This window comes from Budorcas taxicolor, chromosome 5, assembly GCF_023091745.1.
Source record: "Budorcas taxicolor isolate Tak-1 chromosome 5, Takin1.1, whole genome shotgun sequence".
NCBI lineage: Eukaryota > Metazoa > Chordata > Mammalia > Artiodactyla > Bovidae > Budorcas > Budorcas taxicolor.
The window spans coordinates 74,098,161-74,123,143 of NC_068914.1; the positions used below are offsets into that span (position 1 = coordinate 74,098,161).

General features: G+C 41.9%; 1 protein-coding gene across 1 annotated transcript in view; it reads right to left on the reverse strand.

The window, feature by feature from the left end:
* The window catches only part of DIP2B (disco interacting protein 2 homolog B), a 226,522-nt gene that overhangs the window by 88,048 nt on the left and 113,491 nt on the right, over positions 1-24,983 (reverse strand). The window contains exon 3 of the mRNA XM_052640814.1: positions 4,230-4,358. Within this exon, the coding sequence (XP_052496774.1) occupies positions 4,230-4,358 (129 nt within the window). The remainder of the gene's footprint in view (positions 1-4,229; positions 4,359-24,983) is intronic.

A 24,983-nucleotide genomic window follows, 5' to 3' on the forward strand; every position in this document is an offset into this window, starting at 1 on the left:
TCAGGTATGCTAAAATGTGAAAAGTGCCCTTCTCAGATGAAACCATGGTTCTTAGCTGTCTTGGAAAACGAACGACTAATTGCGCATACTGAGAAAAAGCTCTTTCTCAACAGAACAACAGCACATCAAATGCTCACACTTATTAATTAAAAATACTACACTTCCAAAAGTATTGCTGCATGAGACATAAAACATGCGAGAGCAAACTGAGAAAACTAGGGACTTATTCACATTAGTCAACTTTAGAAGGCCCAGGACGTTTGGATAATTAATACAGAGCATGTTCTTCTCTGCCACAGGACCTGTAGCATCAGAACACAGAACATATCAAACCACTCATTTATTTTCTAGCACGATAAGCCCTGGCCCCTACACCTGTGTCAAAAAGGAGATGTTCAGTTACTGCATTAGCAAAGTCTCTCATCGATAAGAACAGGCAGCTCTTGTAACTGGATTTGACTCCTTCAGCCAACATACAATTCATCTTGATCATTTGATAGAGAAATCACTTCCGAAGTTCAGTCCCCAGACGCGGCTGACTTCGGACATCTCTGCCAGGAGCATGGGAAAGTTGGGTTTCATTTTCTAGCACTAATGTTTGAGCTCAGTAAGGTGATACAGCTACTCTTTAAAAGTCCTTTTTTTGTTTTTGTTGTTTTGTTTGAGGTGGCTAACTACTGAAAAGATTAACATTGAAGAAACTGTCACAATGACTTACCACCCACTTTCCATCTCAGAAATTAATTGTGTACTTTCTACACAATTGGGACCACAAAACATATATGTAGAAAATTGCATCCTGCTTTGATGGGCAGAAAAAGGAGGTACTAAGTAAGTGCATTTGAAATGTCAGACCCTTTTGCCTAAGCACAAAGAATACAATCAGGTCAGAAAATCTAAACTCTGAATAAATGTAAGCTCTTTATACCATGTCTGAAACATGAAATACTAAGTTCGATTATGACTGGTTGAGATGTTGTAGGTGTTAACAAGCCTCTACCAAATAAGAGAGGAGTTTCAAGTTACACTCACTGAAATCAATGTCAAGCCCTTTCCGTGTACTTTAATCTGAATGCTTATAATTTTTCCTAAATATACCCTCCATTCTTGTTAATTTTGCATGTGACATGTAAATATAAGCCTTCCTATGAATGGAGTAGCAAAGAGGTGAAGTTCAACTCTGATAAATTTCTACAACTTCTTTGCTCTATTTCTGCAGCTACTGTTCAGTTCAGTTCAGTTCATCTTATTCATGGCAGCCAGAATTTGCAGCGAGCACTGAGTTTTTCTCTGCTATTTAGTTAGGCATTTCCGTCTACTTTTAAAAATGTCATTTTCAGCCAAAATTCATGCTTGCAGGCCTCCTCTTTCACGTTCCTCCTCATAACAGCACTGCAGAACTTTTATTATCTTCAGGGTTTTCAAATCGCCTTTGTTCCCCACTCTACCTCCTCTCTGGCCTCCTCAGTACTACTCCCCCTGGCTAAGTCCCAGCGACACAAATATCCAAAACCCAACTACTGAACCCTCCTCAATACCCTGGCACCTAACCAAGAGTCTCCACAGTCTGCTAACCCGTGTATGAGTCAGACTACACTTTCTGATACTGGGCTAAGTCTGAAAGTACTGATGGAAAAGATACTTGGGTTTTACTGGCTCAGTGGGAAAGAATCCGCCTGCAATGCAGGAAACACAGGTTTGATCTCTGGGTCGGGAGATCCCCAGGAGAAAGAAACGGCAACCCACTCCAATATTCTTGCCTGAGAAATCCCCTGGACAGAAGCCTGGCAGGCACAGGCCAGGGGTCTCAAAAGAACTGCACGTGACTTAGTGACTAAACAACAAAGGTGAAGGTCAGAATTTTACTCTACTGAATGAGCTCACTAAAGACTTTTTTCTCTGTGTAATCACCTTGGACACAGAGTGTGGAGAATCGTCTTTGGGGTTCCTTACTAACTTTTTTGTTAAATGCTGTAAGAACAAGCAAAAAACTTCCCAGCAGGCCTGGGGTGAGTGCTATAGCAGCTAAAGCCTTCCAGGCTGGTGAGAACTCACTACTGCCACTCCTAAGCCCCAGCCTCTAAAGGCAACACCGGGCGCTGGGGAACCCACCTGGGGGCTTGGCGACAAACAGGAGCCGCTGATTAGCTTTTCCAAATCCAGCCTTACCTCCCTCTGATTCATGCCCTAACGAATACTACTTTTATGCCTTCCTTTCTCTAAAACACGCATTTAACTCTTACATGTGTTAGGCCCTGTGCAGCTGGCCACGCCACTAGAACAAATTACGAATCTGGGTTCCAGCTCTGCTAAACATTCTTCAGTGGTATTCAAGATTCCTCAAGATTTGCCCGCTGATCATCTTTCCAGCTTCATCGCCCACCTCTTTCTGGGTCCTTGCTTTCTAGGTTTCAGCCATAATGAACTATTTCCAGGTTTACTATCTGATGTTATTTCCCTAACTTTGTCTGCCATGACAAGGTTCAGATTCTTAGCCTCAGAGAAAGCCTCTTGTCAATCAGCCCCAGGGTAGGTAGGTACAAAGGAAAATTCTGTGTGGCACGTAACAGAATATTTTTCTGACCGAATACTTTTCACTCCTTCCTTCCTTCCAGTGTGTGAAAATACGTATCTAATAATCACAGCTCATAAAATAACTGTGCTTTTCCTCATTTCCTCTAAAGCCGTTTTCTTGAGGGTGTGATACACACCCTGTTTTTCAATTCAAGAAAAGGATAAGGTAACCTTGATTGGTAACGGGGCGGGGGGGAATCTGGAGAAAGTAAAATAACATTCCAGTTAGTCTTCTAGCTTAATTCTGCTGGTTCTTAAAACAGTAACTGTGCTACAGAGACTATCCTAGAGCAGAGGACAGTAGATGGATGTGGGACGGGCTTCCTATGCCACACGCCCTGAGGCCTATGATTCACTTCTGCTTGTCAGTGCTGGATTTGGTGTAGCTGGAGTGTGCCCCCACAGCCAGCCACAACACATCGCCTTTTCTTTTACCATGGGTATTTTCTGGGTGAGAAGAAATAAAGTTTATGGGTTTCAGGTCAGTTCAGTCACTCAGTCATGTCAACTCTTTGCAACCCCATGGACTGCCACACACCAGGCTTCCCTGTCCATCACCAATTCCCGGAGCTTGCTCAAACTAATGTCCATCAAATCGGTGATGTCATCCAACCATCTCATCCTCTGTAGACCCCTTCTCCTCCCACCTTCAATCTTTCCCAGCATCAGGGTCTTTTCTAAGGAGTCAGTTCTTCACACCAGGGGGCCAAAGTATTGGAGTTTTAGCTTCAGCCTCAGTCTTTCCAAAGAATATTCAGGACTGATTTCCTTTAGGACTGAGTGGTTTGGTTTCTGTGCAGTCCAAGGGACTCTCAAGAATCTTCTCCAACGCCACAGTTCAAAACCATCACTTCTTCGGCGCTCAGCTTTCTTTATAGTCCAACTCTCACATCCATACATGACTACTGGAAAATCATAGCTTTGACTAGATGGACCTTTGTCAGCAAAGTAATGTCTCTGCTTTTTAATATGCTGTCTAGGTTTGTTATAGCTTTTCGTCCAAGGAGCAAGCGTCTTTTAATTTCATGGCTGCAGTCACCATCTGTAGTGATTTTGGAGCCCCCCAAAATAAAGTCTCTCACTGTTTCCCCATCTATTTACCATGAAGTGATGGGATCGGTTGCCACGATCTTTGTTTTTTGAATGTTGAGTTTTAAGCCAGCTTTTCCACTTGCTTTCACTTTCATCAAGGGGCTCATCAATTCCTCTTTGCTTTTTTATGGGTTTACCAATCTGAAATTTCACTGTTAAGTTTCTGTTCCAACTCCATGAGTCAAGAGACTAATCAATAGCCCTGAAAAACACAGAAAGACCTGCCTCTTCCAAGAGAGTCTACTGAGCTTTCCTAGTACCATCTCAGGAGACCCCTGCCCTCTGCTTTCTTATTTATTTATTCACACTGCCTTTGTACTTGCCTGACTCCCCTGCTGGCCTTGAAAGCAGACATGTTTTATTTGGGGCTATAACCCCAGCAAATAAGAGTACCTACTACATCTGGCATGTAACAAGTACTCAACAAATGGCTGATGAATGAATTAATATAGACCTGTTGGCACTTCAAGAGAAAAAAATAAACATTAGGAGCTCTCAGGATGTACAGTTCACACTACAGTAGGTAACAACTGTTCCAGCAGTAACTTTCAGTTCCCTCTCACCTGATCGGTATCGCTCATCCCTGGCTCCCCCAGATCGACTTCGATGATACTTAGAAGGAGCGGAAGCTGGAGCTGCAGATGGAGCAGGTGTTTGGTTTCTGTGTTCTTTCTGTACTGATGGATCAGTTTCTAAAAAAGGAAGTTTTGAAAATGGTTATAACAATAATAACTAACATTTTCTGAGCACTTTACAGCATTTCCACAACACTCTGAGGTAGGTAATACTACCCATCTACAGTAGTAGTATTCAATACACATACGTTAAAAAAAAAATACAAAGGCATCCAGACTAAAACAAAACAAAACAGAACATTATCTTGACAATGGAATTGTCAACAGGTGATGGGAGATATAAGTAGGTGAAAAGGAGAGACTCCACAAACTGGGAGGATGGGGGATATGGTGGGGTGTACATGACCCCCTAATCCTGTACAGTTGCAGAAAACATAGCTTGGGAAGCGTTAGTCTCCCTACCATAAGTTACTCCAAATAAACATGTCATTAAAACAAAACTAGAGTGCTTACTGTGCAAACACAGGTTCAAGTCAAGTCTTACTAGCCCCTCTTCCAAACGAAGGCATCACCGAACTTACCCCTTTCCAGTCCCTGGCCTGTCCCCACATTCTGTCCTCCCAACATTTACTGTTTCACATCAAGAATATGGGGAAGACTGCAATCCTATTCCTGGGCATATATCTGGAGAAAAACATGATTCAAAAGGATACATGCACCGGTTCATTGCAGCACTGTTTACAATAGCCAAGACATGGAAGCAACCTAATGTCCATCAGAAGAGGAACAGCTACGGAAGACGTGGTACATAGACACAATGGAATATCACTCAGCCATTAAAAGGAATAAAATCAGGCCATTGCCATTTGCAACAACATGGATGGACACAGAGAGTGTCATATTCAAGTCAGAGAAGGAGAAATACCATATGGCATCCCTTATATGTGGAGTCAATAGAGAAACGATAAGAAGCAAACTTACTTACAAAACAGACTCACAGACTTAGAAAACAAACTTACGGCTATTGGGGGAAAGAATGGGAGCTTGGGATGGTCATGTACACATTGCTACATTCAAAATGGATAACCAACAAGGACCTGCTGTACAGCACATGGAACTGTGCTCAGTGATATGTGCCAGCATGGATGGGAAGAAGCTTTGGAGGAGAATGGATACATGTGTATGTATGGCTAAGGCCCTTTGCTGTCACCTGAAACTACCACAGCATTGTTAATCAACTATACCCCAAATACAAAATAAAAAAATATGAGGGGGGATATGGAGAAGAGAAAATAACCAGGGAAAATAAGCAGAAGAAAAATACTTTGTTCTGATATTTTGATACCTTTCTTTTTTTCAAGTGGTATTAGCTCCCAAGTCATAATTTTTTAAAATTGCAGTAAGAATATTTAACATGAGATGTAATCTTTTAACAAATTAAGTGTATAATATGGTACTGTAAACTATAGGAATGATGTTACAGAGCACCTTCAGAACTTATTCATCTTGTATAGTTAATACCTTTACCCCCTGAGTAGCAATTCCCCATTTCCCCCACTCCCCAGACTCTGGCAACCACCATTCTACTCTCTGCCTCTATGAGTTTAACCATTGTGATTCTTTGTTCTTCTGTGATTCACTAAGTTTCATGTCCTCCAGGTTTATCCATGTTGTCATATATTACGAAATTTTCTTATTTTGAGGTGTATTTTAAGCTTCTTCAGTAGCATTTACCTGTGCTCAGAAAGGTACTGGTCATAGCAAATATCCTCTTCCAACACAAGAGAAGACTCTACACATGGACATCACCAGATGATCAACACCAAAATCAGATTGATTATATGCTTTGCAGCCAAAGATGGAGAAGCTCTATACAGTCAGCAAAAACAAGACCAGGAGCTGACTGTGGCTCAGATCATGAACTCCTTATTGCCAAATTCAGACTGAAATTGAAGAAAGTAGGGAAAACCACTAGACCATTCAGGTACGACCTAAATCAAATCCCTTATGATTATACAGTGGAAGTGAGAAATAGATTTAAGGGACTAGATCTGATAGATAGAGTGCCTGATGAACTATGGATGGAGATTCGTGACATTGTACAGGAGACAGGGATCGAGACCATCCCCATGGAAAAGAAATGCAAAAAAGCAAAACAGCTGCCTGGGGAGGCCTTAAAAATAGCTGTGAAGAGAAGAGAAGTGAAAAGCAAAGGAGAAAAGGAAAGATATAAGCATCTGAATGCAGAGTTCCAGAGAATAACAAGGAGAGATAAGAAAGCCTTCCTCAGAGATCAATGCAAAGAAATAAAGGAAAAAAACAGAATGGGAAAGACTAGAGATCTCTTCAAGAAAATCAGAGATACCAAGGGAACATTTCATGAAAGATGGGCTTGATAAAGGGCAGAAATGGTATGGACCTAACAGAAGCAGAAGATATTAAGAAGAGGTGGCAAGAATACACAGAAGAACTGTACAAAAAAGATCTTCACGACCCAGATAATCATGATGGTGTGATCACTCACCTAGAGCCACATACTGGAATGTAAAGTCAAGTGGGCCTTAGAAAGCATCACTAGAACAAAGCTAGAGGAGGTGATAGAATTCCAGTTGAGCTCTTTCAAATCCTGGAGGATGATGCTGTGAAAGTGCTGCACTCAATATGCCAGCAAATCTGGAAAACTCAGCCGTGGCCACAGGACTGGAAAAGGTCAGTTTTCATTCCAATCCCAAAGAAAGGCAATGCCAAAGAATGCTCAAACTACCACACAATTGCACTCATCTCACATGCTAGTAAAGTAATGCTCAAAATTCTCCAAGCCAGGTTTCAGCAATACGTGAACCATGAAATTCCAGATGTTCAAGCTGGTTTCAGAAAGGGCAGAGGAACCAGAGATCAAATGGCCAACATCCGCTGGATCATGGAAAAAGCAAGAGAGTCCCAGAAAAACACCTATTTCTGCTTTCTTGACTATGCCAAAGCCTTTGACTGTGTGGATCACAATAAACTGTGGAAAATTCTGAAAGAGATGGGAATACCAGACCACCTGACCTGCCTCTTGAGAAACCTATATGCAGGTTAGGAAGCAACAGTTAGAACTGGACATGGAACAACAGACTGGTTCCAAATAGGAAAAGGAGTACATCAAGGCTGTATATTGTCACCCTGCTTATATAACTTATATGCAGAGTTATAATGAGAAATGCTCGGCTGGAAGAAGCACAAGCTGGAGTCAAGATTGCTGGAAGAAATATCACTAACCTCAGATATGCAGATGACACCACCCTTATGGCTGAAAGTGAAGAGGAACTAAAGAGCCTCTTGATGAAAGTGAAAGAGGAGAGTGAAAAAGTTGGCTTAAAGCTCAACATTCAGAAAACAAAGATCATGACACCTGGTCCCATCACTTCATAGGAAATAGATGGGGAAACAGTGGAAACAGTGTCAGACTTTATTTTGGGGGGCTCCAAAATCGCTGCAGATGGTGACTGCAGCCATGAAATTAAAAGACGCTTACTCCTTGGAAGGAAAGTTATGACCAACCTAGATAGCATATTGAAAAGCAGAGACATTACTTTACTAACAAAGGTCCGTCTAGTCAAGGCTATGGTTTTTCCTGTGGTCATGTATGGATGTGAGAGTTGGACTGTGAAGAAAGCTGAGCGACGAAGAATTGATGCTTTTGAACTGTGGTGTTGGAGAAGACTCTTGAGAGTCCCTTGGACTGCAAGGAGATCCAACCAGTCCATTCTAAAGGAGATCAGTCCTGGGTGTTCTTTGGAAGGACTGATGCTAAAGCTGAAACTCCAATACTTTGGCCACCTCATGTGAAGAGCTGACTCACTGGAAAAGACTCTGATGCTGGGAGGGATTGGGGGCAGGAGGAGAAGGGGATGACAGAGGATGAGATGGCTGGATGGCATCACCGACTCGATGGACAGGAGTCCGGGTGAACTCCAGGAGTTGGTGATGTACAGAGAGGCCTGGTGTGCTGCAATTCATGGGGTTGCAAAGAGTCAGATGCGACTGAAGTGAACTGAACTTAGGAAGGTGTCACCTATCCAGACAACAGCTAAGAACTGGCTATGAAGCCAAAATATAAAAAAGCAGACTGAAAGCACAGTGTTCTGGGGAATACAAGTATCAGCTCTACAAACCTCAGTAAAGGCTGAGGGGAATCACAGTGCTATAGGAACTGAGACGTGTAATGACAAAGTCATATTGATTTTCGAAACTGGTTTGAGTGCTGGAGAAGCCATGTATAAGAACTTTAGTCTACAGTTCCAGCTGAGCTCTGCATTCCATGTAATTGAAGCTATCTTGGACCTTTCAGACCTGGTGAAAATCACTTACTGACTCCAGTTGGCACCATGTGGCCCATAAGAGTCACCCAATGAGCCTTGCCCAAATTCCTGATCCACAAAGTCATAATATATAATAAAAAAGGCTTCCTTTATTTTTTCATATACTGCTTTTAAGAAGACAAGAAACAGTGTATTTCAGGGTGCTCTCTATATTAAAGTGCTTTTATGGACCTTTAAACATTTATTTTCCTAGTACCAGAGATTTTTATTATAAAAATCACATATTATCTGAGCAGAACAAATTTAAAAACTGAGACTTAAATGTAATGTCTGGGGTTGTAAATCAAGTTTTAATATTTTTAGGTTTTAATTTTTTAATCAATCTAAATCTTCTTGATAATTCACTTCACAGAAGACTTGTACTGATTCTTGATATATTCATACCTTATGTTATTTGTTAGTTTTATTTCTCTAGAATAGGGGTCAACAAACCATAGCCCATGTCTGTTTTCATATAAACAGTTTTATCAGAACGTAACTACACACATCTGTTAATATATTGCCTATGTGAAGGCAAAGATGAATTACTGTGACAGAGACTGTATGGTCCTCAAAGTCTAAAATATTTACCATCTAGACCTTTATGGAAAAAGGTTCCCAGCTCCAGTCTATAATAATAAATGCTACATTTAAGCATTTGCTTTCTGCTAGGCACTGTGCATTTTGAATTTCACACATTTGATCTTATTTATTCCTCACAACAACCCTACAAAGGAAGAACTATCACTATCAACTTTTTACAGAAAAGAAACAGTGATATGGATTATTTTATCCAAAATCACAGAGTCAGAGGATGGAAGAGCCAGGATTCAAACCCAAGTCTAACTCCACTGGTTCTCCTAAGAGGAAAGCAATCACAATTAATAACAGTATCAGTTCAGTTCAGTTCAGTCGCTCAGTAGTGTCCAACTCTTTGTGACCCTATGAACCAACCGCAGCATGCCAGGCCTCCCTGTCCATCACCAACTCCCAGCGTTTACTCAAAGTCATATCCATTGAGTTGGTGATGCCATCCAACCATCTCATCCTCTGTCATCCCCCTCTTCTCCTGCCCTCAATCTTTCCCAGCATCAGGGTCTTTTCAAATGAGTCAGCTCTTCGCATCAGGTGGCCAGAATATTGGAGTTTCAGCTTCAACATCAGTCCTTCCAATGAACACCCAGGACTGATATCCTTTAGGATGGACTAGCTGGATCTCCTTGCAGTCCAAGGGACTCTCAAGAGTCTTCTCCAACACCACACTTCAAAAGCATCAATTCTTTAGCGCTCAGCTTTCTTTATAGTCCACCTCTCACATCCATACATGACCACTGGAAAAACCATTGCCTTGACTACAGACCTTTGTTGACAAAATAATGTCTCTGCTTTTTAATATGCTATCTAGGTTGGTTATAACTTTCCCTCCAAGGAGTAAGCATCTTTTAATTTCATTGCTGCAATCACCATCTGCAGTGATTTTGGAGCCCCCCAAAATAAAGACAGCCACTGTTTCTACTGTTTCCCCGTAATATAGTATAGGATTTATAGTCAGGAGTTAAGAGAACATATTTTGTCCTTTTTTTTTTTTTTTTTTAAAGCACCTGCCTTCATGTAAAAGATTCTGCAAAAAGCCCCTCCCTCCAAAAGTAAAGTTTTCGGCCATTCACTACAGAAATTACTTAAAACATATTTCAATTAACTTTAGAGAATAAAAAGTAGAAATGGGCTATTTTTATTTGTATGGTCAGATGATATATATCGGAAGGAAATCAGATTAGCACACATGAGCTACTTTGCCTGTAAACATGTACAGAGAAAATGGTTTGACTTAAACACTGAATTTAAAACACGACCTTTGCATTACTTTTCGGAGGTACAGTGAATATATAACTGAATTACCTGTCACTAATTTCTTTTTAATTAAATAAGCAGATTTGCTAGGATAAACCAAACTACCCTGCTAAGAAACATGGTACCTTCAAATTAGGCAACTAACGATCCAAAGGATGGAAAGGAGGAATGTGGATTCTCATTTCACAAAGGATGCTAACAGACAACTGATATACCTTTTCTGATTCCTCTCTCATTATGCTTTTACTTTGTATTTTCCAATGTAGTTAATTAGGAAAAAGAAGATAATATGGACTAAATAAAAATTTTTTACCAAGAAATGATCCGGAGGTGAGAAGGGAAGTGAGAGTTGATCTATCTGTGAACATTTCCACATTTCTAGAGGTTATCATACATCAGACCACAAGGAAATGTAACACAAACACAGACATTTGATGAGAATTGAGTCAGATGACACTTAGCCAAGAGATCTGTGGAAACTGGTACCCCCCCCCGCCCCACAAAAAAAGCCTCACGACACGCTATTCACCAATTCACCAGGCAACATTAGTATGATGCTCGGCAAAGTTTAGCTCCGTCTCCTTAGGAGTTTAGTCTTCCAAATGGACGAGGTCTCTTTTGGGTCTAAAATCGTGACAGACATTTCGAGGTAGCTTGTCAGAAGTGAAACCGAAAGGCTGACTTGCGGTTTCAGTAAGTGGCTGGCAGGTTGGTTCAGTGAGCATTCCTCAGGTGCCGAGCACATGATGCCACAAACATATAGATTTCTGACAGAACAAGTGGAAAGAGAAGTCGCTCAGTCATGTCCGACTCTTTGCAATCCCATGGACTGTAGGCCACCAGGCTCCTCCATCCATGGGATTTTCTAGGCAAGAGTACTGGAGTGGGTTGCCATTTCCTTCTCCAAGGGATTTCCTGACTTTGACTCAAATGTGTAACACACTTGCTTCAAGTTCAAGAGAGGTGATATAAAAAACAAGAAGAATAAAAATTAATTCCTAGGAACTCAACCACTTTAAGTGTAACATGGGAGCTTAATAATGAAACTCTGCAGCTTATCTTTTTTAATGTGAATAATCACTCTCCAAGTTATTCTAAATTTTATCTTCTAAAAACTTCTATTTCCATTTACTGGAGGTTTTTTTTTTTAAAACATAAAGATTTCCAGATAGATTTTATTTGTGCACTGAAAAAATGGAAAGCAAATGAAATAAAATGTCAATAGTAATTATCTCAGGGCAATGAGACTGGATATTTTATTTTCCCATAGGCTTTACTGGGTTTCTATAATTTAGAAAAGTTCTCTTCTTCAGTATATAAAAAATAATATATGTTCATTATAGAACATCAAGATAATAGTTAAGTATAAAGAAAAAAATAAAAATGATTCTGGATTTTCTTAATTTGAAGGTCATACCAGAGAGAGCAGATTCTTACCAAAATAAGTTAAAATAATATCCAGTTTTCAGCTTCCTAGATAAATTACAACACTGTGAGAAGAATTTTCCAACCTTCTAAAACCAATTGTCTTCTTTTCCTTTCCCCCAAAGCAACTGGTAATTCAGTGCATATCTGAAGGTGAGAGGGAGGAAACTATGTCCTGGTTGGATTAAACAGTTTTTGGATGGCTTATTGCTTACTTAGCTTCTTTGCCAGGGCAACAATGCATCACAGAGGGAAAGCAGGAAATACAGACCACCAGTCTCCTGAAAGAGGAGGAGGGGTCGGGGGGCACAGGGGCCCCGTAAGGCATTAACAGCACGCCCAGAGTCAGCTGGGCAGGCAAGATGCTGCTTAAAGACGAACCATGCCCTGGCCATGGCTTCACACTCGACCACATCTCAGGAATCACCTGGGGCCCAAAAGCAGAGCTTTCTATAGTTTGAATAAGATGTGCACTATTTCACTACCACAGTAAGAAGCGAAAAAAAAGCAAAGGTGGAATTAACTGCTAGTATCAACATGATATGTATTAAATGCCATGAAAAGTGAAAAACCATGCAGACATATAAAAGGGTCTCAAGTGATAAAAGAACACAAAATGTTATGTATGTTATTACAACTGTGTACGTAAAACTATCCACCTATAATTATATGGGCTTTTATATACATAAAATGCCTTAAATAGTTAGGATGAGGTAGTGATAGCTGCTGTGGAGAACTTTACCATTTCTTTACCATTTTATTTACTGAAAGAGCTATGTATAAAACCAAAGTAATTTTAAAGACACTAAATATAGGTAAAGTGCTGGAGGAGAGCTGCGAACCTCATAAATCAAGCCTTCTTCAAAACTTCTAAATTCTAGAGCAAAACATCCTCGAGCTTCAAAGAAAAGGATTACTGCTGATTACTACATACGGTGACCACTTCTGTTTAGGGGTTCCCAGATCTCTCAGTCTGTTATACACAGTATCCACTAGGGGTCACCCTTATGTTTAAATAGGGATGATAGAATGTTTAACAGTAAGTTTAGACAAATTTTCATTTCTTCTACAACACAAAGCCTCCTTTCTCAATGGTCAGCATGTACATAATATACTGTTCTCTGACAGAAGAGACACCAGAGTCTCCCATGATTCTATTGTTGGAACATAACAACAATGATAACCTGGAAAAGAAGCTGATCTTTAGTATAAACTATGCAAAATTTCCAATTCAGGTTTACCTTTCAACTCTGCCAATGATTTAACAGAAATTTTCATCTGCAAGAGTCATAGAGGGAAGGAGGATGTGCTCTGAGAACCAAGGACTACAACGCTTCAACTTAGAGTGATCAAAGCAGACACACTGGTCTCAGTGCCGGTGTCCAGAGAAGACACCTTTTTCTTTAATTTAGCACTCATAATAAAGAAGTGATCATTGATTCATGTGTATCTTCTACATCATGATATGTGCTGAGAGGGAAAAAAACAAGGTTCTCTGAGCCTATACAATGAGGGATTTAATTTATACTAGAGTTTTAGGGGCAGTCTGTTAAAAGGAGACTCTGATGTAGGTTTCAGTCAGGCTTAGGAGTGGTGGGGGTGGGGGTGTTCCTGGGGGAGGAGCTACTTTATACAAAAGCACAGTACTAGAAGTTCAGTGAGGGAGAAAAATCTTGACAAGTCTGAGGACGGTCGAAGGGGCTGAAGCACAGTGAAAGAGGTGGAGTGAGACAAAATGAGGCTGGAGAAGAAAAGCGGGGCCAGGTCACTTGTCCTAAACCAAAAGAGCAGCCTTTGAAGGGATTTAGACAGGAAATGACAAAATAACAATGATAATACAGTTCTAAGGCTCTTTAAACTTTCGAAACACCATCTCATTTTATATTCACAATAACATTATCTGACAGATATCATTAAGGAAGCAGGACACCCATCACAGATAAAATTTATTTTCCTACAGTGAGAGTGTGTCCATAGTCACCTTGAATCATTATATAAACAGAGCCTCCACTCCCATCTCCACCCTCCACCCTGGGTGAAGGTACTCTGAATCACTCAGAGATTCTTCCCTGGAAGCTCACTGAAGAGAGCCTTCCTCAGAAGGCTCAGTGATTAACCAGCCTTACTGCCTTACTCCCAGCCTCACTCCCTACCTTACTGCCTGTGGGTAGGGAGGAAAGAGTCTGCATTTCAAGTATGGAAAGGGGCCACCTGTCCATGGTGAATCCTAGGGGTGGATTCTGAGAAGGAGAAGAACTGGAGGTTCTGGGTCTGAGAAGCTTCCCAGGCCACTTGGCATCAGGAAAATAGCTGTGTGTGGGCTCAAGGAACACAATACCAAGAGCTTTGCCCTGAGAATTCAAGTGGGGTGTCTTGGCTGAGCCTAGCAGAGTGGGATCTCTTCCTCAGAGTGGCTGAGGCGGGACCCAGGTTGAGCACTGGGTTAGCATTACTGATCACAAAGGACTGGTTTTCAACAGCACCCCCATGAGGCACTGAGGGGCAACAGCAGACAATGGGGCTCTTGACCCTTTCGGATGTGGAAGCTGCACTGACCACCTCTCCTCCTGCAGTACCGGTGTCCCAGGGGGTTCCTGGATAATCCAAAAGGAAAGAGAAACACCAAGAGAAAAACAGTGGACTTCCTTCTAATGAGGCATACGGGGACAAATAAGATTGTAACGCATGCTGCAGTTCATAGTGACTGTACTGCTGTCCAAATCTAGCAAATAAAAGGGCAGAACTGGGACTGGAATGTCCTTTTCATTATGCTGTGATCCTCACTTGGGAAGGAACTTCTGTATTTAAATGCGATAGTGGAAATACAACAGATCCCACCCTTCCACTCCCATCACAAAAAAAGCACAGAACTCTGTCTCAGTTCAGTTCAGTAGCTCAGTCATGTCCGACTCTTTGCAACTCCATGAATCGCAGCATGCCAGGCCTCCCTGTCCATCACCAACTCCCAGAGCCTACTCAAACTCATGCCCATCATCACGTCAGTGATGCCATCCAACCATCTCATCCTCTGTCATCCCCTGCTCCTCCTGCCCTCAATCTTTCCCAGCATCAGGGTCTTTTCCAATGAGTCAGTTCTTTGTATCAGGTGGCCAAAGTATCAGAGTTTCAGCTTCAGCATGAGTCCTTCCAATGAATATTCAAGACTGACTTCCTTTAGGATAGACTGGCTGTATCTCCTTGCAGTCCAAGGGACTCTCAAGAGTCTCCTCCAACACCACACTTCAAAAGCATCAATTCTTCGGCACTGTCCAACTCTCACAATCATACATGACTACTGGAAAAACCATAGCTTTGACTAGATGGACCTTTGTTAGTAAAGTAATGTCTCTGCTTTTTAATATGCTGTCTAGGTTGGTCATAGCTTTTCTTCCAAGGAAAAAGCATCTTTTAATTTCACGGCTGCAATCACCATCTGCAGTGATTTTAGAGCCCCCAAAAAGAAGGTCTCTCACTGTTTCCATTGTTTCCCCATCTATCTGCCATGAAGTGATGGGACCAGATGCCATGATCTTCGTTTTCTGAATGTTGAGTTTTAAGCCAACTTTTTCACTCTCCTCTTTCACTTTCATCAAGAGGCTCTTTAGTTCTTCTATGCTTTCTGCCATAAGGGTGGTGTCATCTGCATATCTGAGGTTATTGATATTTCTCCCGGCAATCTTGATTCCAGCTTGTGTTTCATCCAGTCTGGTATTGCGCATCATGTACTCTGCATGTAAGTTAAATTAGCAGGGTGACAATATTCAGCCTTGACGTACTCCTTTCCCTATTTGGAACCAATCTGTTGTTCCATGTCCAGTTCTAACTGTTGCTTCCTGACCTGCATACAGGTTTCTCAAGAGGCAGGTCAGGTGGTCTAGTATTACCATTTCTTGAAGAATTTTCCAGTTTGTTGTGATTCACACAGTCAAAGGCTTTGGCATAGTCAATAAAGCAAAAGTAGATGTTTTTCTGGAACTCTCTTGCTTTTTCCATGATCCAGTGGACGTTGCCAATTTGATCTCTGGTTCCTCTGCCTTTTCTAGCTTTGTTCGTAGTGATGCTTCCTAAGGCCCACTTGACTTCACATTCCAGGATGTCTGGCTTTAGGTGAGTGATCACACCATCATGGTTATCTGTCTACTTAACATTTACATATCTGGGAATGTTCTATAGCATTCCAGAATGCTGTTCTTAATTTCTACAGCCAGTTTCAGGTTCATGTCCCTTTGCATTTCCTCAGTATTTTGTTTAGAACTTTCTTACAGGGCTTTTTCCCCCTCTGCATTTTATGATTATTTGTATACCTATCTTATCTTTCCTATTAAAGTATAAATAAACAAGGTCAGAGATCTTAACTCATTTTGTATATCCTGCAGTAATTAACTGGGTCCTATACTGCAAGCACCCAAATTTTTGGTTAAGATAAATAATTATGATCTTGTCTGTCTCTTCATTTCCACCAATGATAGGGGGAGTATCTGGAAAAACCAAAGACAAAAATGAAGAGGTACCAACCGTTAATCTCAGAAGTCTGCTTATCTGTGTATCTCTAAGCCACACAACGTTTATGCAAAAATTTGTGCCTCTCAAAATCTTCATACAATCGTATGAGGTCATTAAGAAAAACAGGATCACAGACTATCCTTGACAGGAGTTATCAGAGTCTTTAGACAAAAAGGATAAAATTTCCAAGGCTTTCTTTTGTTTTGTTCTAACTTGGTTATATACACATTTGCACAATCTCAAAGGCAGGACTGAACTCAGAAGAGCTGTGATGGAAGGGCTGGGAAACAACTGGCAAGCTCAGAGTATGTACATACACTGGAATACTGGTGAGCAAACACCCTCCAGCAAAATAGGCAGCAGCCACAAAAGGAATCTGAATTTGGGAAAAAACTTTGGATCACTAGTACTTCTTACCAGACAAGCTAGAAAATGCCAGCACATAACCATATTCATAAACTGACATGCTGCTGCTACTGCTGCTGCTAAGTCACTTCAGTCGTGTCCGACTCTGTGCGACTCCATGGACGGCAGCCCACCAGGCTCTCCCGTCCCTGGGAGTCTCCAGGCAAGAACACTGGAGTGGGTTGCCATTTCCTTCTCCAATGCATGAAAGTGAAAAGTGATAGTGAAGTCACTCAGTCGTGTCCGACTCTTAGCGACCCCATGGATTGCAGCCTACGAGGCTCCTCTGTCTATGGGATTCTCCAGGCAAGAGTACTGGAGCGGGGTGCCATTCTTACCCCTAAAAGGACAGTAGGTAAGGGGCTGGGGAAAAAATAATTGAGGAAATCTAGGCCAGGAAGGAATATATAAAAGGAGAGATCCTATCCTCTTTTGAAGCAGAAGACAAATACAATTAAATGCAGTCAAAGACAGCGGGACAAAGTCAAAAGATGAAGGAAGAAAAACAAATACACAAAGGTCACAATGATCTCAAACACACGAAGACAGAATGGAATGTGTACATCAATGCCATCAAAAACAGAAGCTGCAGTAATGTCCTAAAGCAAAGGATGTGGGTCCAAGAGAAGATGCCTTGTTGGACTTCCCGGCAGTTTTATACAGTGTAGAATTGCAAAACAGAGCTGAGACAGGGCTCTACCTTAGAACCACCCAGAGAAGGGAGGCTGCCGAGTTAATCTAATCGGGCTGTGATAAGAGACCCTTTGATCAGCTTGCTGATGCACAGCCAGCAAAAGAGGCAATGACGTCTTTGAAATCTTTCAGATTGATAGAAATGATCTTTATATAAGTTTTGAACAATCCTCAAATAGAAATGTTCAGTTCAGTTCAGTTCAGTCACTCAGTCGTGTCCGACTCTTTGTGACCCCATGAATCGCAGCACACCAGGCCTCCCTGTCCATCACCAACTCCCGGAGTTCACTCAGATTCACGTCCATCGAGTCAGTGATGCCATCCAGCCATCTCATCCTCAGTCGTCCCCTTCCCCTCCTGCCCCCAATCCCTCCCAGCACCAGAGTCTTTTCCAATGAGTCAACTCTTCGCGTGAGGTGGCAAAAGTACTGGAGTTTCAGCTTTAGCATCATTCCTTCCAAAGAAATCCCAGGGCTGATCTCCTTCAGAATGGACTGGTTGGATCTCCTTGCAGTCCAGGGGACTCTCAAGAGTCTTCTCCAACACCACACTCCAAAAGCACCAACTCTTCGGCGCTCAGCCTTCTTCACAGTCCAACTCTCACATCCATACATGACCACAGGAAAAACCATAGCCTTGACTAGACAGACCTTAGTCGGCAAAGTAATGTCTCTGCTTTTGAATATACTATCTAGGTTGGTTATAACTTTTCTTCCAAGGAGTAAGCGTCTTTTAATTTCTTGGCTGCAGTCACCATCTGCAGTGATTTTAGAGCCCCCAAAAATAAAGTCTGACACTGTTTCCACTGTTTCCCCATCTATTTGCCACGAAGTGATGGGACCGGATGCCATGATCTTCATTTTCTGAATGTTGGCTTTAAGCCAACAGAAATGTTAGAATCAAGTGTTCTGATTAAACACGGCAGAATACACATCTCCCTATCCCTTACTCCTTCCCAAAACACCACTAGGAAGATGATGAAGGCCTGTAGCGGGATAAGGGAACAGTCAGTTCAGGAAGAGAGATGGCATTAAGAGTTGTCTCTAGAAATAACAATAAAATGATGGATTAACTGTTTAAAAAAAAAAGGAAATGTAATCCTAGTAAACCAAGTGATGAATAATATTTATATAATCAAATAAGGCAAGTACTGAATGCTGATTTAGCAATAACAAAAGTAATACACTGGACACACAGTGCACAATGAGTATGAGATGGGAGATGAGAAGCAAGGATAAAGGGAAAAGCAGTGTGTGGCATCCAGGTGGCTGGGGAGGAATGAGTAAGAAGGAAAAATTCTAATCTTTTACAGTAGGAAATGAATAAATAATGTCTCATGTTGGGGGCCAAAAAAAAGTCAAGAAGTACTGGTAAAACGTCACACAGAAAAGAGAGGTAAACACCAGAAGAAACGGTTAAAACAGTTCAAAGAAGTGGTCTCTGCAGAAGAAGAGGACATTGCTTATTTTTGTTGTTGTTACAATCCTCACAGTAGTATTTGATTATTTAAAACAGATTCATTAATTTCATTTTAAAAATAAAAAAGTGAAGAGGAATGCTGACTCTCCAATGAAAACCAATATGCTCTGTACAATCTCTTGAGATTCAGTAGATCTAGACGAAAAGATCTATTGAAGGTGGAGACAAGCTGCCAGCACCAAAAATTCTCTAATCTGTAGAGGAGTCTGCTTCTTCATTACCTGACACTTTCACCATCACAGATGTTTGTGCGCTAGTCACGCAGTCGTGTCTGACTCTCGGCAACCTCATGGGCTGTAGCCCACCAGGCTCCTCTGTCCATGGGATTTCCCAAGCAAGAATACTGGAGTGGGTTGCCATTGCCTTCTCCAAGGGGATCTTCCTGACCCGGGGATAGAACCCATGTCTCCTGCACTGGCGGGTGGATTCTTTACCACTGCGCCACCTGGGAAGCCGATAGATGTTTATGCCAGGAAGTATTTCTAAATTCTCAATGTTCCTTCCGTTTAGTTCCATCTACTATGTGCCAGATACTCATGCCACAAACTGGGGATGTAAAGAATTAAAAATAAAAATAAAAATAAATGTTCCTGATTTTAAAGACCTTACGAGTCCTATATGGGAAAAATACACATGAACAAATCATAATCCATGGGGCAGTCAGAGAAAGATTCTTAAAAATGCAACTCAGATCATGGGAGTGCAGACTGTTTGTGATAGAGCTGGTCAAGGAAGTCGTCTTAGTGACAGTCCTAGTTGAGCAAACTACTAGCAGACAAGAGAGCAAGCCAGGGGATCTCAGGCTGTCTCGTCCGATGCTAGTTGCCTGTCTCAACAGTACTTGGAACACAGAAAGCACTGCGCGAACACATGCTGACCTGAGGTTCTGTCAGCAACCCTATATCGAAACACAACAAACTCTTTTCTATTAAAGCCACTTGGAAATAATCAGTTGCTTGTATCCAAAGTATCTTCAAGATTAGACTACAGCATCAGACTGGGATGCTCTCTCACTACAGAGACCTTTCATTTTCCTCTAACTCCAAGAATGGCCAAGAGTGACTAATTTACAGAGGAGTGAGAGCATATGTGGTTTGAAAACTCAATTCTTTGGGCCATGCCAAAAGACAGTTAATTTCTGGCCTCTTCTCTCTGTGAAGCTGCTAACTAAGGCATGTGGGAAGCTTTATATCTAGACTCTCGTAGCTTCCAGTGACTGAAAGATGTTCTGTGGGTTACTGCTTTTGAAGAGCATATGGCTCAGAACAAGGAGATACAGGACTTTCCTGTGGTCCAATGGTTAAGAATCTGCCTGCCACTGCGGGGGACATGGATTAAATCCCTGGTATGGGAAGATTCCACATGCTGTTGGGCAGCTGAGTCCATGCGCCACAACTACTGAAGCCCAGGCACCGTAGGGTCCACCAGGGGCAACAAGAGAAACTGTGACAGTGAGAAACCCGCCCAGCACAGCCAGAGAGGAGCCCCCGCTCACTGCAACCCGAGAAAAGGCCCTGCAGCAACGAAGACCCGGCACAGCCAAAATACATAAACAACTTCTACAAGAACAAGGAGATATGTACCTGCCACATCCTCAATTCCCCCTCATCTCTCACAGGGAGAGCATCTTGAGGCCCTGGATATGGTCTCAACCTTTATCAAGATAGGAATTTCACACAGCCTGTCCCTTAAAAATCAGATAAAATTTGGCTTTGGTGTAAAGAAACAACAATCAGTTCCAATACTGGTGGGTTTAAGTGACTTTCAAGGGTAGTTTTGACACATCAGATTTTTGTCATATAGTAAGTTTAAAATCCAGCCCCTATGGTAACAGTGAATTAAGCTATGTTTATTACCCCAAACTGTCCTTACTCAATTTCCACTAAGTATTTTCTTCAACCTTGTGTTCTCGTCCCTATTTCCCCATTTTTCCTGTTAGACTGTTTTTTCTCTGAAGTTCTATTTTAAAGATTTATGTAACATTTGAAAAAAAAAATCTAAAATATACATAAATATGCACCCCAAGATAACTCCAGATCAATTCTGTACAGAAAAATAACTCACTAAATTTTTAGATAAGCATGTGCACGTAACTGTTCTAGCAGTACAATGTTGCAGGCAGTATTAATTTTTTCTTTCAAGAGAGATTAGTGGAGAATGTTACTTTTATACACTATACTCAAGGAGCCACCCTCAGTGGAGCACCTCACAACTGGAAACAATGAAACCCAACAAGATGACAGTGTTTGAAAGAGGTTGAATCCCTCTAGAAGTAAGAACTAGCAAACTCCTACTAAAAGTGTTAAACTGACTTTCATTTCATTTAATTCTAGTCAATAAGCTTAAACCCTGGGCTTCCCAGAGGCTGAGCGGTGAAGCATCTACATGCAGTGCAGGAGACTCAGGTTCGACCCCTGGCTCGGGAAGATCTCCTGGGGTAGCAAATGGCTACCCACTACAGCATCCTTGCAGGGAGCGTCCCATGGACAGAGGAGCATGGTAGGCTACAGTCCATAGCGCTGTAGAGAGTTGGACATGACTGAGAATGCATGCATGCAGGCATAAAATCTTCATTAAATCCAACGTCATATAAAAAAAAAACACCACAAACTAAATACCTCCTTCAAAATCTACAAAGATATATGAGGTAAAAACGTCGAAGGGTAATCTTTTCTTTTGCTACAGAACCTGTATGACATAACCAGCCCTACAAACAATCCATTTCTGGGAAAGATTAATAGGTTTAAGAACAAAGGTGGGAAAAGTGATACATGCAAATTAAGAGTTTTTTACCACTAAGAAACTCTGATTAAAATATGTAACTATTGCAAGATGAACTTTGGGAAGAAGGAAATTGAACTGAGAGGAAACAGTCATATATGCAAAGGAACAGTAAACAAAAAAACAGATATTAACTACTATTAACTACACAAGTGGATCACAGTAAACTGGAAAATTCTGAGAGAGATGGGAATACCAGACCACCTGACCTGCCTCTTGAGAAACCTGTATGCAGGTCAGGAAGCAACAGTTAGAACTGGACATGGAACAACAGACTGGTTCCAAATAGGAAAAGGAGTACATCAAGGCTGAATACTGTCACCCTGCTTATTTAACTTATATGCAGAGTACATCATGAGAAACGCTGGACTGGAAGAAACACAAGCTGGAATCAAGATTGCTGGGAGAAATATCACTAACCTCAGATACGCAGATGACACCACCCTTCGGGCAGAAAGTGAAGAGGAACTAAAGAGCCTCTTGATGAAAGTGAAAGAGGAGAGTGGAAAAGTTGGCTTAAAGCTCAACATTCAGAAAACGAAGATCATGGCATCCGGTCCCATCACTTCATGGCAAATAGATGGGGGAACAGTGGAAACAGTGTCAGACTTTATTTTGGGGGGCTCCAAAATCACTGCAGATGGTAATTGCAGCCATAAAATTAAAAGACGCTTACTCCTTGGAAGAAAAGTTATAACCAACCTAGATAGCATATTCAAAAGCAGAGACATTACTTTGCCGACTAAGGTCTGTCTAGTCAAGGCTATGGTTTTTCCTGTGGTCATGTATGGATGTGAGAGTTGGACTGTGAAGAAGGCTGAGCGCCGAAGAGTTGGTGCTTTTGAAGTGTGGTGTTGGAGAAGACTCTTGAGAGTCCCTTGGACTGCAAGGAGATCCAACCAGTCCATTCTGAAGGAGATCAGCCCTGGGATTTCTTTGGAAGGAATGATGCTAAAGCTGAAACTCCAGTACTTTTGCCACCTCATGCGAAGAGTTGACTCATTGGAAAAGACTCTGATGCTGGGAGGGATTGGGGGCAGGAGGAGAAGGGGACGACTGAGGATGAGATGGCTGGATGGCATCACTGACTCGATGGACGTGAATCTGAGTGAACTCTGGGAGTTGGTGATGGACAGGGAGGCCTGGCGTGCTGCGGTTCATGGGGTCGCAAAGAGTCGGACACAACTAAGCAAGTGAACTGAACTGAACTACACAGAACAATAATAACTAATAATTGAGGGGGTATGTAGACAAGGAGGTACTAAAAATGCATTTGTTCTTAAAGTCCTCATGTTGTCTGGGAGGAGAATCAAGGTTCTAATTGTGACTTGATTTTGAACAGGCATGTTCTCCAACCACAGTCAAATGGAGAACACTCACCTTTGTAAAGAAAACTGAAAACCTAAGCATCTGACTCAGGAAACTTAGAAAAGGAGTGCAAGGAAGGAAAAACATACAGAAGCTGAAAACGATAAATGAGAAAATAAAGACACACTGAAAAGAAGATCAACAAAATTAAAAGCTTGTTCTTTGAAATGACACATGTCTGGGAAGACTGATCAAGAGAAAAAAGAGAAGAGGTAAGAGTTATACACAAACAAAGCAAAGGCTTTAAAAATAAAGACAATACTGTCATTAACAATAAATTTGAAAACTTATACAAAACAGACAAATTCCTAGAAAAATTAAACTTACAAAAACTGACTCACGAAGAAGCGGAAAATGTAACCTGGCAACAGGCAAGAGGTGGGGAATGAAGAGACTGCTGAGATAGATGACTTTTGAGCCTAGATGCTGGGCTTATGAATGGGAGTTCCATTCACTCAGGAGTGGGAACTAGAAGTCTGGGAGATGCTGGATAATGTACTAATAATTTTGTGTGAATGTACACATGTAGGGAGGGGAAGGTGCTGGTGGTACAGGTGGTATGAGATAAGTCATACATAACATTTAATGGATATGTCTGGATAGGTTGAAATGAAGGTTCCTTTAAGATATATAAATGGCGTTAAGCTCTGTTTCTCCATACCAGCAACTGCAGCATCACCTGGGAACCTGACACAAACGCAAATTCTCAAACCTCAACTTGGACCAACTGCATCAGAAATGCCAAGAACTGACAGGGTCCTGCAATCTGTATATACAAGAAGTCCTCCAGCGATCCCAATGCAGGCTAAAGTTTGAGAACCACGGCAGTACAGTGAGGTGTCAAGAGGGTTTGAGGCTTTGCCTTGAGAATTCCAAGATTTAACGGAAGAGGAGGAGCCTGCAAAGAAGACTAGGAGCAACAAGAAGAGGGGAGTGAGAAAATGCGAAGAGTGTTTCTAAAGAAGTGTTTCAAGAGGTAGAGTGGCAAGGGACTGGGACAGGCTGAGAAGCGAACAGCTGCTGAGAAAACAGGGATAATAAGCAGAGACAAGTTCTCAGCAGTCTGATCATAAAGGAGAGATAGGGTAAAGGTGGAAGGGGAAGACTAAGGACGATTTTTTTAAAGAGAAGAGTAATGAGCATGCTGATCTGCTGGGGTAAGAATCTGGCTCAGAGGGAGAGGGTGACTGCACAGGAGCGTCGGGGAACCGACAGCAGCGGCACACCAAGGGGGCGATGCAGCTGTCCGCCTCAGTGGGAGCAGATTTCTACTACTTGCAGCATTTACAATTGCTATCCATGGTGATGAGAAACGGCAGACCAACTTTTTGTTGGCTATATCACCACCTTTCAAATTTCTACAGATACTGCAGCCCCCACTGCCTGCACCAGGGTGGCGCACCCCCACTGCCCTGTGCTTGGTGTCACTGGGTGATGGTATACGGTTTCTGAAAAGGGAGGAGGGGAAGGGATCCAAAGCACTGGTGGAAGGACTGACCCCGGCTAGGATGGAGAGATCTCCTTTTAACCAGAAGGCAGGAGGTCATAAACATGATGGGCACTAATATGGTGAGTTTGAAGTTCTAGTAGCAGGAAGCTGAAAGAGCTGCCATCAAACGACTTCTATTTCCCCCATGAGATCTCGTGCACAACCATCCCCACTGTGAGATGCCATGTCACACTCCCTTGGCCTGCTTTAATCCCTTGGCCTGCTTTAATTAAACATCTGATTCGTCAAATCCATGCTCACTAAGCAACCTTCTATATGTGATCAAGCTCCCCATGTAGGCCTGCCTGTGGGGCAAGAATGTGCTGACCACAGAGACTAGAGTGTGTCTCAGTGGTTTCTCACAGTAAATTGATAAACTGGTTTTTGAACATGATTTAGTTTCTA